This window comes from Rana temporaria, chromosome 7 (genome assembly GCF_905171775.1).
Source record: "Rana temporaria chromosome 7, aRanTem1.1, whole genome shotgun sequence".
NCBI lineage: Eukaryota > Metazoa > Chordata > Amphibia > Anura > Ranidae > Rana > Rana temporaria.
The window spans coordinates 32,788,640-32,806,287 of record NC_053495.1 but is presented as its reverse complement, the minus strand read 5'-3'; the positions used below and the strand labels follow the sequence as shown (position 1 = coordinate 32,806,287).

At 43.5% G+C, this 17,648-nt stretch overlaps 1 protein-coding gene across 10 annotated transcripts in view; it reads left to right on the top strand.

Moving 5' to 3' along the window:
- The window catches only part of MAGI1 (membrane associated guanylate kinase, WW and PDZ domain containing 1), a 693,886-nt gene that overhangs the window by 316,794 nt on the left and 359,444 nt on the right, over positions 1-17,648 (top strand). For all 10 annotated transcript variants that reach the window (XM_040359187.1, XM_040359189.1, XM_040359182.1 and 7 more), the window contains exon 2: positions 3,524-3,640. In XM_040359187.1, the coding sequence (XP_040215121.1) occupies positions 3,524-3,640 (117 nt within the window). The remainder of the gene's footprint in view (positions 1-3,523; positions 3,641-17,648) is intronic.

The following is a 17,648-nucleotide window of genomic DNA, read 5'->3' as shown; positions in this document are numbered from 1 at the left end:
AAGAAAGCTCTATTTGTGGGGAAAAAAAGGACGCCAATTTTCTTTGGGAGCCACGTCGCACGACCGCGCAATTGTCTGTTAAAGCGACGCAGTCCCGAACTGTAAAAACCCCTTGGGTCTTTAGGCAGCATATTGGTCCGGGGGTTAAGTGGTTAAGCGAGGCTACCATTATTGCTCATCTTGTGACCATTCCATTTGCCTGGACAAAAATCCACCCTTGCAGTACAATGTAACAAAAATGTAAATTAAGGCTTTAGGGCTCTTTCACACGGAGCGGATCCATATTGATCTGCTCCGTTAGCCCGTTTGGCTCAGCGGGGATTCCTCTGTTAATCCCCGCTGAGCTGTCGGCGGACAGGGCGGTCCCCGCACACTGTGCAGAGACCGCCCTGTCTCTCCTCCGCTCTCCCCTATGGGGAATCGGATGAATACGGACCGTCTGTCCGTATTCATCCGATCCGTCAGAGGGAAGAAAAATAGGGTTTTCTTCCGTCTGAAAAACCGGATCCTGACGGAGGCAGGTGATTACGGCCGTTAGCGGATGCTCCATCCGCTAGCGGCCGTGATCCCATAGGGAACCATTGTAAGTCCGTAAACGGACTTATGAAAAGGGACCGTTCGTCCGCTGGTGTGAAAGGGCCCTAATTGTAGTTGTGGTCAGGGGAAAATTGAAAGAGTGGCCAACGTGTTTTGAACATTCAGAACCTGCCCCATTCATCAGTGCTGGAAATTGAAAACAATATAAATGGGATAGAAGTGAACAGGAACTTTAATGGTGTTTCTTCCAGTGTGACAACGGTGCACAGCCAACGTTATTACAGTAAGGATCCAAATGGCAAAAATGGCCAGTACACCAGCAGCTAGAGACCTTAAAGGGGTTGTAAAGGTACAATTTTTTCCCCCTAAATAGCTTCCTTTACCTTAGTGCAGTCCTCCTTCACTTACCTCATCCTTCCATTTTGCTTTTAAATGTCCTTATTTCTTCTGAGAAATCCTCACTTCCTGTTCTTCTGTCTGTAACTCCACACAGTAATGCAAGGCTTTCTCCCTGGTGTGGAGTGTCGTGCTCGCCCCCTCCCTTGGACTACAGCAGAGTCAGGACGCCCACTAACACACAGCTCCTTTCTCTATCTGCAACGTAGAGAGCGTCCTGACTCTCCTGTAGTCCAAGGGAGGGGGCGAGCATGACACTCCACACCAGGGAGAAAGCCTTGCATTACTGTTTGGAGGATCAGAAAAGACAAGATCAAAGAGCCTTTATATGCAATGCCAAGGACAAACCCCTCAGGTTCCACAGTGAGTATAACTAGCATGCTTTACTGCATACACAGACTAATTTTACTGTTGTGGGTTCAGTATCACTTTAAGGCTGAACTAAATGGTCATTTATCTTTCTACCAAAGTATTTTGCATATTCCTCAAAGTTTTGTTTTAAACCATGAACTTTTGTTGTCGTTATAAGCAAGCATTAAGATAATGCCTTGCTTGTAATTAGGAATGGAAGATGTAATAAGCTAATTAATTAGTATCAGTTATGTAGAATATAACCAGTTTCAGTCTCATTACCACAAGCAAAAAAAAAATATATATATATTTTTGCTTTTAAATCGTTTTTATGGCAAGTCAGGGAATTATTAGCGCTATGAACACTAGCTGTATTTTTTGTATAGTTTAAAAAATCAGCGTTAAGTAGATAAACTAATTTTCTGTAAATTGCCAGGCAACTACTGTGTGATGTCCTCAGCAGACCGCCATTAAAAATGCACACGCGAGAACATTAGCTTGCATTTATATTGTACAGTTTAATTTGCTGGGGCTGCAAATTATGGAACTTGCAACTTTTCCCTTAAGTAGCCAGTTCAGGCCTTTCTCTAGGAATAACACTGACAGATGGATTTCAAAGTGATTCTTTCAGCATGGTACATTAAAGGAAACCTGTCCGAATGGTAGTTTGCTTGTGAAGCTTTCCTCCAGCAATGGAGGTTTATGAGCCGTTCCAAGAAAGATCGGACCACTGACGCTTCTTGCACACTGACATTCTGTAAAAGAGTTGCATAAATATGAATTTGTGACCAAACAAATATACGTAGTTATAGCATGAATGCTGGCATATAAATAATGTTGGTATGGGGCGGTTTTAGCCCCCGCTAGCGGCCGAGAAAGTATTAAAACCGCTCACAAAGCGCCTCTGATGCATTGCCAGCGGTATAGCCACGCTGTCCCATTGATTTCAATGGGCAGGAGCGGTGAAGGAGCGGTATACACACCGCTCCTTCACCGCTCCAAAGATGCGGCTAGCAGGACTTTTTTTTCCCGTCCTGCTAGTGCACCGCTCCAGTGTAAAAGCCCTTGGGGGGTTTCACACTGGAGAGACAGCAGCAGCTGTTTAGTGTAGGTTTGCAGGCGCTTTTTTTAGCGCAATAGCGCCTGCAAACCGCTCCAGTGTGAAAGGGGTCTGACAGGCCAGATTTTATGTATTACCTTGAGGAGATGCAGACTAGAATACTGCGATCACTGAGCAGCAAATGATATCACCTGTGATGTATTTCAGTTATCTTGCAAACCTGGCCTGTTAGTGGGTCCTGAGGACAGGAGTTGATGACCACTGGCCTATAAGAACCCTTCTTGAATTTGGTTAATTTTTTTTGTACTGCACTTTTTTTTTTATGCTTTTTTTATTTGAAGACTTTGATTTGTGTAGATTTTGGATAAGCTGGACATAAACAGAGTGAACTGAATGATCAGTCATGGTTTTTTATGCCCCCCCCATCCACATTTTGTTAAACTAAAGCTAGAATATCATGGATCTCCAAACCATGGCCCTCCAGCTGTTAAGAAACTGCATGGCTCTCAGAGGCCTGAGGGGACTTGTAGTTCCTCAACAGCTGGAGGACCGTAGTTTGGGGACCCCACAGAAAAGGACTATTAACCCCGTCAAACCCTATTGCCCCACTGTGGATAATCAACCTTTCTGTTTGTCCAAGTGACCACCATTGTCACCGGGACTGGGAGTGTGGGGAAAAAAGTTTGGGTTGAACAGGAATAGGGAAGAAATCCTCCAATGGGGATAAATGTTCTGATGCCAACTGCTTAAGAGGGAATCTCCTCATTTTGGAGAGATTTCCTCTTACTTCCTGCTGTGTCTATGAGACAGGATGTGAAAGAAATCACTGCAATGGGACGCAAACATCATAAAAATAAACTTGATGACTTTTAACCCTCCCTTACCCTATCCCAAAATTAAAATTGAGAAACGTTTTGGCTTTAGATAGACCGTACTTAAAGTTTTCATATTTTAGTTGACAGTTTTGTGATCATTGTTTTTTCAAACCTTCTGTCTAATAAATCCCCTCTACCTTTTCTCACCCTGTGTTTCTTGCAATAATTTTCTTAGACCTACAGTTCCCTTAAAAATAGAACAAGAGCCATTTAAAAAGTCTGTTGGCACCAACGTCTGATAATGGGGTTACTGTGAAGACAAAGTAGTAATAAAATGTTGTCTTGTGTTTTCTTATTTTTATAGGGAGCCGACTCAACAAGGACCTGAGGCATTATCTCAGCCAGAGGTTCCAGAAAGCTTCCCCTGACCACGAACTGCAGCAAATCATTCGAGATAATCTTTATCGCCATGCAGTGCCTTGTAAGTAGAATATTTTACTAGACATGAGGCCTTATTTCTTAAACTGCCTGAGAAATTATTTCTGTTGCCTATAAGACCCTTCTAGAATTTGTTTACATGTTCCTGTACTGCACTTTCTTATGCTTTTTTATTTGTAGACGTTGATTTATGTAGACTTTGGAAAAGCTGGGCATAAACTGAGGGAAGTTTAGCTGGTCGTTGATGAACTTGCTAAAATTCAAGCTGCCGGTTGGTCTTTTTGGCACCATTCCACCCAGCATCCTTCAATCCAGAGGAGCCGGGCGGATATTTGTCAGCCGAATAGTGACTGTAGATCATGGGTCTTCAAACTACGGCCCTCCAGTTGTTCAGGAACTACAATTCCCATCATGCCCAGTCATCTCTGTAAATGTCAGTGTGTTACAATGCCTCATGGGATGTGGATAGCCAGCTCTTCGGGCAGCCATGGGTGCTGGCTATCTGAATACAATAGATAGCAACGGGAGATTGTGTAGATGTGGGATTTGATAGATTTCTAAAGGCGCATTGCCAGCGGTATAGCCACGCTGTCCCATTGTTTCAATGGGCGGGAGCGGTGAAGGAGCGGTATACACACCGCTCCTTCACCGCTCCAAAGATGCGGCTAGCGGGACTTTTTTTCCCCGTCATGGGCCAAATGTCGGGAGACATTGGCTGGTTAAAAAAAAAAAAACAGACATTTGACCGTTTAGGACGAGCATGCTGGAAAACCATCAGCCAGCCAATTGAGCGGAGAGCGCTGAACGGAGTGTCCTGGGTACTCTTTGAGTACCCTTTTATTTATTTTTTCTGCTAATGTTGACCATTTTAGGTGTCATTACATAGGCCCCATTCACACCTGAGCGTAGCGTTTTTAAGCAGAAAGTTCAGGAGTTTTTTGCCGTGATTTTTACACGTTTTTGCTGTGGTTTTGTAAAGGTCAAAAGGTCACCAATGTAAAAAGCAGAAAAACGCCCAAATCTGCCTAAAAAAAAAAAAGCTCCAGAACTTGTTGGGGCTTCAGGCGTTTTGGAGCTTTTGGCTTCAGGCGTTTTGGAGTGGAGATGTGAACCATCTCCATAGAGAATAATAGATTTTATCCCCTCCAGCGTTTTGTAGTTTCCGACTTCAAGCTACAAATCGCTCGGGTGTGAATGGGACCTCACTGTTTATACAGCAGATTTCTTTTTGTAGCACATGAAATGTCAATAAATCCTGTTACGTTTGTTGGAAGGAAAGAAGGGAAATAAGACTAATGCCACATACACACGATTGGATTTTCCGTCGGAAAAAGCTTGGATGGTTTCTCTGACTGAATTCCGCTGAAGCTTGGCTTGCATACACACGATCACACAAAAGTTCTCGGAACTTTCGTCCATCAAGAACGCGGTGACGTACAACGCTACGACGAGCCGAGAAAATTAAGTTCAATGCTTCCGAGCATGTGTCGAATGGTTTGAGCATGTGTCGGAATTTTGTGCGTTGTTATTGCTACAGACGATCGGATTTTCCGATAGAAATTTTTTCCGTCATAAAATTTGAGAACCAGCTCTCAATCTTTTGTTGTCCGATGGAGCATACACACGGTCAGAATTTCTGTTCAAAAGCTCACATCGGACTTTTGCTGTCGGAATTTCCGATTGTGTGTACGGGGCATAAAAGTGGGGCTAGTGTGTTTAGTTAGGCTTACATTTTGTGCTTTGGGATTCATTGTGACCCTGATAATATAAGGCAAAGATATCTGCTTTATATACAGTGGTCTGAATGGACTATATCTGCAGCAACTGAACGCTTGCAAATTATGCAGAGTGGTAATGCATGTCTGCTGAAAGTCGAATTATATGAAATTGTCTTAAAGTGGGAGCTTTTGTCTGAATAAGAGCTGAAGTTTGGATGTGAAATTCTTCAGCTCTCTAAATTCCCTCTAAACCTTAGCTTAGTTTGCTACAAGTCTAAATAATGATCATTTCCTATCACGTACCGCCACATCACAGCGCTTAGACCTTGCTGCCCATCTATCAGCTACTTGTCCACTGAGAGTGGACTTAGAAGCATCCATAAAATGATGGAAATGTTATACATTGTTCTGTTTCAAACAAGGGCGACACAGGTTTGATTTAGTGTCCTTTTATTTAAAAGCTTTATGGGGTACCGGAGCGGTGTCATTGATATTCCATTAAAAACTTCTCTGCCAAACAATAGCTTATAGTATATTCATCATGTCTAGTGGCGGACAACTAAAGTGAAAAAAACTAAGAATCGCAACCGACACCCCTTGTCTGTAGGCTATGTGTGGTGGAAACCACTTAGAATTTATTGTTGAGATTTATTGAGCTTTTAAGGCAAGGAACTGAGTATTTTAATTGAGAGCTAGAGTGAGCATGGCCCAAAAAAATTATCTTTGTATGTGTGTTTTGCCCAAATGTTGGAGCATGTTCTAATTTAGATGGCAGTCTGAGATTTAAAAATAAATAAATGCAAGGAGATTTTGAGGGGATTTAAGACATAAAACCACAGTAGATTTTTGTTTTTTAATCTTGTGAACAAACTTTAACTCTGTAACTTTAGCAACCTGTTCTACCTTAAACCCAGTGAGCTCATAACGTCCTGTGGTAAACCGACAATATAGAGTACCAGTACAGTCAAAATTACAGGAGTAATCCTGTATAGTGCAGACTAACCTGTTGTTAGGCACAGGATGAATGTCCAGCAGGCTATTTAAGCACATTGGCTGGGAGCGCTGATCGAGAGTTATTCAGGTTTTCCAGCATGCTCCTCCAACAGAAGCCGATGTCTCCTGCCATTTGGCTCGTGTGTACAGGGCTTAAAGGGGTTGTAAACCCTTGTTTTTTTTCTTTTAAATAACAAACATGTCATACTCGCCTCCATTGTGCAGTCTGTTTTGCACAGAGTGGCCCCGGTCCTCTTCAGGGGTCCCTCAGCAGCGGTGGTGGCTCCTCCCTGCATCGAGTGTCCATGTTGGAGAAGGCTCTTCTAAGGTGGACACACGTGCGGGTGTGCTCCCGAGTCCTGCATCTGTGTCCATTCACACAAAATGCAGGACTCGGCCCGCCCCCCGGCGCCACATCATTGGATTTGATTGACAGCAGTGGGATCCAATGGCTGCACTGCTTTCAATTTATTCAATCGGGACACGAAACACCAGCTAGAGCTGGTGTGTGCTTATTCCCGGATGGAAGATGACGGCTTTCAGGTAAGTAAAACTGGGGGGCTGCAGCACTACATAAGGTTTTTCACCTTAATGCATAAAATACATTAAGGTGAAAAACCATGCGGGTTTACAACCCCTTTAAGGCTCAGATGCAGGCAGCATAGAGAATGAAATGGGACCCAGAAGCCCTGATTTTTGGATTATACTCTTATTCCAATTTCAGCCCTTCCTTGTAATGTTGAGGGCACAGCCTACACCCTTTATCACCTTTTTATTAGCTATGTAGGTGGTCCATCATAGTAACAGGCCAGTAGGAAGGCCTGGTAGGTCTCCTGGGGCACCAAAGAAGGACAGAGAAGATATATTTGCATTACCTATTATTATATAATGTTTTTTAGGTGACAGGTGTACTTTAAGCCTTTAACACATCCCTCTCCATAAAGATTGGGGAAGACTAGTTTAGTATTCAGTAGGCTTCACCAAAACTGCTTGTGTAAGCATTTCCTTAAATGGCTGATGACAAACAAAACTGCGGATTCCACTCAGCTTAATAGCTTCTATTAAGAATGCTGATACACTTGTTTAAAATCAGCCTAAATGGACTTGAATCACAAAAAAATGATGTGTTGTTGAATCCAATGAACTACTCTTGGGTTACTTATAACCGTTTCAGCAAAGATGCAGATAGATATTTATTGTTTTGTGTGCCCCATGCTCCCTCGCTGTTGGTCTTTGTGACTATTGTCACCAACACAGAAAATGAAGGAGAACCCAAAATGTTTATGACTGTCAATGAATAAGAGTATACAGATCATGTTGAATTATTGTGACACACGTGTTCCAGAGTCAAAGGTGACATATTACACTCACTTTCTTTAAAAAGACCCTGTTGCCAGACCATTTCATCAAAATCTTCCCATAAGATTATATGGGCATTAATATATTTTGTGCGTGGTATTTACCTGTAAAATACTCCCTCGTGTAGATATCAAATGCCCATAGACTGCTGCTGGGTGCCGCCATCTTGGATGTGGTTTAATCAGACTCCAAGCTCACCCACTTGACCTCTATAGTATTGTCCTGCGTTCCTTCCCCAGCCGCTACATAAAAGGTTATGTAAGGAGGTGAGAGGAAGGGTAGAGGAGCTGGGACAGCACACACAGTATTTAGGCACTTCCAAAAGAGGAGAGATATATGAGGTGCAAGGATGGAGGGTGCTGTGCAAGAATAATGGCTTTTCCTGGAGTAGTCAAATTTGACAGCAAGCCAAGAAACAGAGGTACAGTCACATTGCTATAGGCAGTGTCTGCAGAAGCCTGACATTGCACTTACATTCCACTGATTACAGATGCAGTGCTTTGCAGGCTCCTGTGAAAAATGTAATAAATGCACATTAATTCCTGCAAAAATGTATCCATTTATCTTTTTCAGATGAACTTGGCCTTTAGGATGATAATAGGGTCTCTTGATTAGTACTGGGGCAGGAAGTGAGGGGAAAAAAACAATAATAACTGGACAGTGTCAATTGAAAGTAGTGCAAAGGTGCTCTCTTGCTGTTAATATTCCTCCTGTTTTTGCCGTGCTCCTGTGCCGAAGAAATAAATGTTTCAAGACAAGTACATGGCGGTAGACCATATTATTAGGTTTTATTAAGCGTAATGCTGCAGCTAATGCACATCACTGATTTTTACTGTGAACAGGATGACAGTGGCAGATTGGCTGCCGTTATTGGCTTTCTAATTGCAAACATTAAAAATACATGGCGGACGGCAATAAAATCCCGATCATGTAAGGTGCACTGCACGGAAACCGATAAAACAAATGAATCTTAAAGGTAAACGATATCTTATTTATAAGAATGGCTTATTTCCCTTTTTATTAGGCAGTAAAACATATGGGGGAATATTTTGTTAAATGTCTAACCAACCTAATAGTCCAACCATCCTGCTAGAAGGACAAGTGCTGTTAGATTAATGGGAGGGGTTATATATATATATATATATATATATATATATATATATATATATATATATATATATATATATATATATATATATATATATATATATATAATGTTATTTTTTTTTTACTTTTTTAAAACCTCCTACACATATTAAAAATAATGCTGGACTTAGACCAGGGATAAGCAATTAGCGGACCTCCAGATGTTGCCAAACTACAAGTCCCATGAGGCATAGCGAGACTCTGACAGCATCAAGCATAACACCCAGAGGCAGAGGCATGATGGGACTTGTAGTTTGGCAACAGCTGGAGGTCCGCTAATTGCTTATCCCTGACTTAGACAGTCCTCTTTCCTGCCAGCACCCAAACAAAAATAGATTGTCCAAAAAACAATATTCACCGCTGGTGCTGGCTTATGAGAGGCGCAGGTGACCTCACACGCTTCACCCCCACTCTTTGGGATAGCTAGGCATTTAAAAAATGAGATTGTGCCTCAGTCCATTGTAGGAGTGCATTTTTGCTGGATTTCAAGCACCCCCAGAACACAGTGATGTCACTATTGTGCTTCTTTGAGCATCAGAACCTTGAAACAAGTTTTTTTTTTATTTTAATCTCTTTCTATAACGTCTTTACATTTATTTTTTATTTTTTGCATCTACTTAATTTGGCTGCTGGCACGAAGGTGCTAGATTTAAAAGGTTGGCTGAACATCAACCACTGTCAAGCTACAAAGATTTAGAGCAGCCCTCAAAATTTCCACTTGCCTACTCACATTTTGTGAGTGGAAAATGATTGCTGGCGAGTGTGGGGCTGCACTGATGAAGTTGTTAATATTTATTTTTGTTACTTAATTCTGCTTAAAACATTTAAGTGTCCTTTCATGAGATAATTTATGAGGGTGTAGTTAGGGGTGGAATTAGGGATGGGGCATTATAGGGGTTGGGTGGGGCAAATGGCCTTAAGGCCTAGCTAGTAGCTCAGGACTTGAAATTTTGAGTCCTGATCTAGAGGTTGGCCAGACTATACTTGACTTGGAAAAAACTGCAGAACACATCATATGTTTATCTCCTGACCCTGCTGAGCATATAGGTTTATGTGAATACAGAGGGATGGAGAAGAAATGAGTTTAGGCCCTTTTAACATGGATGGGTCCACCTGTCAGTTTTTTAGGCAAACCCAATGGGACCATCCGTTGCTCTCTATGGAGCAGTGGATGTCAACAGACGTGTCCGTTGACACCCACCTACATCCGATCCGGTCCTGTCCACTGAAAACAGATGGATGGGTATCTGTTCCCCATCCGTCTGGCGGATGGGATTACAGTTGGATTAAAACGGACGGCCCATCTGTTTCCATCTGACAACCCATAGAGGACAGCGGGCTGTGTTCACTCTGCATGAATGGGTCAGACACGAACCAAGTCATCCGCCTGCTTAGCGAGGTTCAGCAGAGAGAGATCTCCCACTGAGCAGGCAGATCATCTGGTGGACTCTGACAGTGTCAAAGGGGCCTTATCAAGGGAGGACAATTTGGGTGCCTTTTCTAAACTGTATGATCCAATAGTGGCCAGCGATACCAGCACTCAGCCCTAGTCACCCAGTTAAGGAAGGATTATGCAACTGTCAATATATGCAATATATCGACACATATATGTTAGGGTGAAATTGCACCAGAATGACCAGGAGAAAAATGCAGGCATTGTGTTAGGCAGCTCATCAAAATATATAAGGTCCTATTGCATTTTTTGCAGTGCATCTCCGTTTTCCACCTAGACCATACTTTCTCAACCAGAGTTTTATGGAGCCCTAAGGTTCCTGAAGAGCTCACTAGGGATTCCTTGAACGTCTCGGATAAATAACCGCCGACACAAATGATATTTTAAGCCATCCCTCAAAATTTCCACTCGCCTACTAGCATTTGGCGAGTGGATTTAAGCTGGGGGCGAGTGATGACAGGGCTGCATGACCAATCTCCTTCCAATCTGTGCCTACACTTAGAGTCCCGATGAGATTGACGGCCGAAGAGGAAAGGTGCATGCTCGGGAAAAGTAGTTTGGTGAGCCGCGCACAGGCAGAGCAGTACACAGGTGCTCTCCTTACAATTCTCATTAAGCCATGGGACCTAACAGTATGACCTCTCTGAGCTTGCCCCCCTCCCCCAGGCCCTGACCAATGTAGCTGGAGAGCAGAAAGTAATGAGTGAGGTGGAGGATCGCAAAAATTACCACTCCGGTGCAGCGCTCACTGAAAGTTGCCCTGACATGAGAGCGGCAGCCTTCCAGTTTGTGCAGTTTTCTTCTCCTTGTGCTCTATTTAAGTGTCCAACAGTTTAGCCTGAGCACTGTGAACAGACTGGTCTCAATGTGTGCTGTGCGCTCTCAGTGTGCGCTGTGCTATGGTGTCAATGTCTGTGCAATTGTGTGGATCTCAGCGCTGGATTGTACTCCCTCCCGCTGTGCTGCAGCTCCTCTCCTCTCTGCCAGCCTGAATAAAAGGGGGAAGTGGGACATGCAAGCGTGGAGCCGCACACACAGGGTCCTGATGATGAGATGAATGGGAGAGAGAGAGAGGATGGATGGGAGCTGCAGAAGAGACAGCAAGAGAATGGGGAAGAGACCCAGTTCTAGTGCCCTGTCCCTCTGGTCTGCCCCCAGTGCCCTGTCCCTCTGGTCTGCCCCCAGTGCCCTATCCCATTTTGTTAAAGTTGTTGTTGGTAATATTTAATTGTGTAACTTGATTCTGCATAAAACATTGTTATTCCATGAGATAATCTACGAGGGCGTAATTACGGGTGCAATTAGGCGCAGGGCAGTGTATGAATTAGGTGGGGCAACTGGTGGGGAGTAACTCTTGAGGCCTGGCTAGTAGCTCAGGACTTGAAATTTTGAGCCCTGTTTTAAGCCATCTGTAAGAAAGGGGCATTCTTCCCGCTGACCAGTGGTATAAGAAGGATTCTTCCCACTGACCAAAATACTAATGTACCATGTGTTGTAGGTATACAAATTATAACCAGGGGTTCCCCAAGACCTTGTTGTGGGAAATTTGGTGATCTGTGAATCTCAGAATGAAAAAAGTGACGGTGTCTTGTGAACCTTAACCATGATTGTCACTCTCTAATCCAAAATAATTATGTTCAGATACTGTGGAGTTTCAACAAATTTATGGATTGTTTATCAATGTGTTATCTGTGATGTGCCACCGCAAAGATGTGAAATAGATGCTAATTGGTTTACTGTGCAGGAAAGTGACCTCTATGCCAATGGGTTAGACTTTTAGATTTACTCTTTCATTAGATGTTGCTCTTGCACAGGGAAGATGTGACCTTGCCGTACGTATTTGCTTATAAAACTCAATAACTATGGAGAGAGAAAAACACCCCTGTGCTGTAAACCTCGGTAATTGTTATCCAGAGTGCTACATTAACTGTATAGAGTAACAATCCGGCTAAATCCCACAGCTTTAATTAAAGTCGGCCTTGATATTATTAAAATATTTGTGAGCTTCTGAACCTACTTTACAGTGATTTAAATACAAAAAGCCTTCTCTGGGTGGTGATAGCCAAGTAAAACACTCAGGAAGTGACAAGTACATGTCTGTCTTAAAACCGAATATTGTTTAATTTTCTCTGGAATAATACAAAATGTTGCTTTTAATTGCATGCAGTCTTTTATCTATCAGTTCACTCTAAAATCCAATTTACGGTAAATACACAACTGAAATGCACATGTGTGGGAACAGTCTTCTATGCCAAGTGTGATTTCACTGTCTCTCTAAACAGTACAATAGTGTCATTACCCCTCCCAAAGCCCCTCCCACAGCCTGATGACAAGGAAAATAGTGGTGTAACCTCCCCTTCTACAGCCTGCTGAATGGACAGGGAAGGAGTAAGAACAAATTAATAAGTCATCAACTTTGCTCTTATGTTGCATGTTTTGCTGTCAGCACATGTCCAAGCAGCAGATCGGGGGAGCTCTCCCCTTTAAAGTGTTCCACCCCAAAAAAAAGGGCATTAACCACTTAACCCCCGGACCATATTGCTGGTCAAAGACCAGAGTACTTTTTGCGATTCGGCACTGCGTCGCTTTAACTGACAATTGCGCGGTCGTGCGACGTGGCTCCCAAACAAAGTTGACGTCCTTTTTTTCCCACAAATAGAGCTTTCTTTTGGTGGTATTTGATCACCTCTGCGGTTTTTAGTTTTTGCGCTATAAACAAAAATAGAACGACAATTTTGAAAAAAAATTATATTTTTTACTTTTTGCTGTAATAAATATCCCCCAAAAATATATAAAAAAACTATTTTTTTCCTCAGTTTAGGCCGATACGTATTCTTCTACATATTTTTCGTTAAAAAAAATCGCAATAAGCGTTTATTGATTGGTTTGTGCAAAAGTTATAGCGTTTACAAAATAGGGGGTATTTTTATGGCATTTTTTTTACTAGTAATGGCGGCGATCAGCGTTTTTTTTTTTTGGATTTTTTTCGGTACTGCGACATTATGGCGGACACTTCGGACACTTTTGACACATTTTTGGGACCATTGGCATTTTTATAGCGATCAGTGCTATAAAAATGCATTGGATTACTATAGAAATGCCACTGACAGTGAAGGGGTTAACACTAGGGGGCGGGGAAGGGGTTAAGTATGTCCCTGGGTGTGTTCTAACTGTAGGGGGGGTGGCCTCACTAGGGGAAATCACTGATCTTCTGTTCATACATTGTATGAACAAAGGTTTAGCATTTCCCCCCCTGACAGGACCGGGAGCTGTGTGTTTACACACACAGCTCCCGGTCCCCATTCTGTAACGAGCGATCGCGGGTGCCCGGCGGCCATCGCGCCCGCCGGGCACGCACGCGGGAGTCAGGGGCGCGCGCCCCTGGTAGCCTGCGAGAGAGCCGTGTAGAATGACGGGCTCTCGCGCAGGAGAGCCAACCTGACGCCGTAGAATGACGGCGGCAGGTCGGCAAGCAGTTAATGTGCACGTACTAATATAATTTTTTTTTTACTTGCGTCTTTTTGCCTGTTGCTATGCGGTCCATTGAAATCTTCCTCCTTCATCACCTTGGCTCCTGATGTCACTTCCCTCTGCGCCTCCGCTCGCTACTGCTCCCGAGAGATGTGTGTCATCATTTCCCAGGAGTCAGTGGGCAGCGCCAAATGCTTTGTTGCCATCACAACGTGGCGGGCACTTCCGACGCCTGTTGTGATGGCAACCTGAGTAGTTGATGGCGCTGCAATGACAGAATGCGCATGATCGGGGAGAGAACGGGTGGTGCATGCTGGTCCAGCAGCACCGTATCCCGGAACAGGATGGGGTACACATTTTACAGAAGATGTGAGTGTTACAATGCCATTTAAAATGCTTGTGAAAGGTTAAAAAAAAAAAAATTATTGCAGTTGAAACTGGCTTTAAAGGGTGTGAATTTGAAAATTAATATTTTTTTTTTTATTATTGGAGAGAGAGACCTCTTTTTATCAAAATAAAGCTCACTGGTAGAATTAAAGATTTTTAACCTTAAAGCGGGGGTTCACCCTTAGAGGGCACTTTTCCCCCTTAGATTCCTGCTCGTCTTTACTAGGGGAATCGGCTATTTATTTTAAAATATGTGCAGTACTTACCCGTTTACGAGATGCATCCTCTCCGTCGCTTCCGGGTATGGGCTGCGGGAATGGGCGTTCCTTCTTGATTGACAGGCTTCCGAGAGGCTTCCGACGGTCGCATCCATCGCGTCACGATTTTCCGAAAGAAGCCGAATGTCGGTGCGCAGGCGCAGTATAGAGCCGCACCGACGTTCGGCTTCTTTCGGCTACGAGTGACGCGATGGATGCGACCGTCGGAAGCCTCTCGGAAGGCTGTCAATCAAGAAGGAACGCCCGCTCCCGAAGACCCATACCCGGAAGCGACGGAAGAAGATGCAGCTCGAAAACGGGTAAGTACTGCTCATATTTTAATACAAATAGCCGATTCCCCTAGACAGAACGAGCAGGAAGCTAAGGGGAGAAAAAAAAAAAAAATTATAAATGGGAGATATTATATTGTCTTTTTGGTCCAATCATGACACTTCAGTAGTGTGAAATCTTGCTGCAGATATAACGGGATAAAGATCTCACTCCTGCTTGCTATTAAACATGTGTGAATCTTTGCTAAATTTGATGACATTTAAGTGTCAAGACATCTGAATCAATTGCCCTATAGGTCAGTGCTAGAGACGGATCTATAGACAGGGTCTCTTGAGACATTTGACATGACTAATTTGGAACACAATGAGCCGAGCGATTTGGATGGATGGATTGGGATTTGTTTATGTTAATAACATGCCGGAAAGTTTTGCCATAATCACCCCCACCCTTTTGTATTTGTAAAAAGTGAATTTTTAACCATTTATAGTTGTATAGGCAAAGGTAGATAAAAGCCCTGAAGCTCTTATTACAGTGGTTGCCAACTTATGAGCTAAAGGGAGCCTCAAATGTGGGCCCAGACATTACAAAGGGTTGCACATGCTCAGTATATATTATGTAATGTTTGAGAGGACTGTCCGAAAATGCAGACCTAATAAAGGAAATGAGGGTCAAAGAATGTGGACATGCTATATTTTTGGCTGGGAATGTGCTGCAGAGGACAATACAAAACTAAGAACATGTTACATGAGGCTAGTAGAGATCAATGATGATACACTAACCAATGTTCCCACTTCCCACTACTGACTGCTGAGGTCCAAGGTCCGCACATCATATGCTAAAGGGCCGCATTTTGGGCACCAAGGTCCTATTAAAGGGGTTTTCCACCTTTTTTTTAAGTTTATTAAAAGTCAGCAGCTACAAAAAGTGTAGCTGCTGGCTTTTAATAAACAGACACTTACCTGCTCCACGGCCCCAGCGACGCGCCGGCCGGGGCTCCGCTCCTCGCCCCCCCCCTCGCCGGCCGGCGTCTTCATTCTTAGTGTGGGCACCCGGCAGTGACAGCTTTCGGCTTCGCGGCCGGGCACCCACTGCGCCTGCGCGAGCGTCAGTGCGCATGCGCGAGCGGCGCGGCGCCGTCCGATTGGACAGGCGCTCGCCTACAGGGAGGGGCTGTGAAAAGGCGATTAAGCTAATCGCCTTTCCAGCCCCTTGGCGGAAGGAGGAAGTGGGACAGGAAGTCCCCTTCTCCTGAAGCCCCCACTCCCCCCCCAAAAAAAATTACATGCCAAATGTGGCATGTAAGGGGGCGAGGAGTGGGTAAAGTGGAAGTTCCATTTTTAGGTGGAACTCCGCTTTAAGTATAGTTGGCTTTCTGAGCTGCAAATTAAAATGACAGCACATTCTTGCAAAAGCAGAACAGGGAAACTCCCTGTTAATTCTAAGACCCCTTTCACACTGGGCAGCTTTGCAGGCGCTAGAACGCTAAAAATAGCACCTGCGAACCGACCTGAAACGGACACTGCTGTCTCTCCAGGGGACTTTCACACTGGAGCGGTGCGTGAGCAGGACGGTGAAAAAAAAAGTCCTGCTAGCAGCATCTTTGGAGAGGTGTATATAACGCTCCTCCACCGCTCTTGCCCATTGAAGTGGGGCACCGCAGCTATACCGCCAGCAAAGCGCCTCTGCATAGGCACTTTGTGGTGGTTTTTAACCCTTTTTCGGCCGAATAGCATTGCGAAATTGACGATAAACCTTTACCACCGACACCCAGTGTGAAAGGGGCCTAAGAGAGTAGAATTTTAGTTTTTTCTGGACCATACTTTTTCAACTATTACACTTTGAAAAGGGAGAGTAGCTATAGTAAGAAACAATATTGAGAATTTCTGCACAGTGCTCTCCAAATCTATGGCCTGCTAATGGAATGCTTTGCTTGCTTTTATGCAGCCCTTGGGACACTACACTTACTTCCATTGATTTGAGGTGCTAATCCTCCCACTGACACAAACAAGGTGATATTATTCCTCCCAGTGATACCAAAGATGGGGCATTATTCTCCCTACTGATACCAATGATGGGGCATTATTAGTGGGAATGCTCAATGGCATTCCCAGTATTGTTATTCGTTTTTTTTTATTATTAGTGGGAATGCTTAATGGCATTCCCAGTATTGATATTCGTTTTTTATTATTCTTAATTTTAATTTTATTCCGTAAGTTTTTTGGCTCTGTGTAACTTCTGCATACTTTCAGCTATTACAACCATTCAACTTTTAAAATGTTCATCTCTTTCAGCTAATGATGGGACTTCTTCAACTTTTTTCTACTATTTTTATAACTTTTTGATGGGGGCATTTTTTGATGGGGGCAGTTTGGGGGCACTTTTTGATAGGGGCACTTTTTAAAGGGGAAATAGGATGGGGGCAATTTTGATGGGGACAGTTTTTAATGGGATAATTTGATGGGGGCACTTTTTGATCGGCCAATAGGATGGGGGCAATTTTGATGGTGCAGTTTTTGATGGGGCAATAGGATAGGGGGAAATTTTTGATGGGGCAATTTAATGGCAGTTTTTAATTGGGAAATTTGATGGGGCAAAGGATGGGTCAGTTTTTGATGGGGGCAATTTAATGGTAGTTTGGTGGCAATATGATGGGAGAAATTTGGGGCAGTTTTGATGGTAGAAATTTTATGAGGCAGCTCTATAAGGTAATTACTTTTAAAAAGATGCTAATTAGTGGGAATGCTGATTCTCACTTCAACTTTTTCTTATGGATTTAAGCTATTCATCCACTTTAGCAATTCGGCTATTCAGCATTCCCACGCATTTTCTGCAGGAAATGCATTTTCTAGTTCCCCCTATTTTTTTTTTAGCCAGCAATGAATGGCAGCCCTGTGAAATTAACTTTAGACCCCTTTCACACTGGAGCTGTTTGCAGGCGCTATTGCGCTAAAAAAAGTGCCTGCAAACCGACCCTAA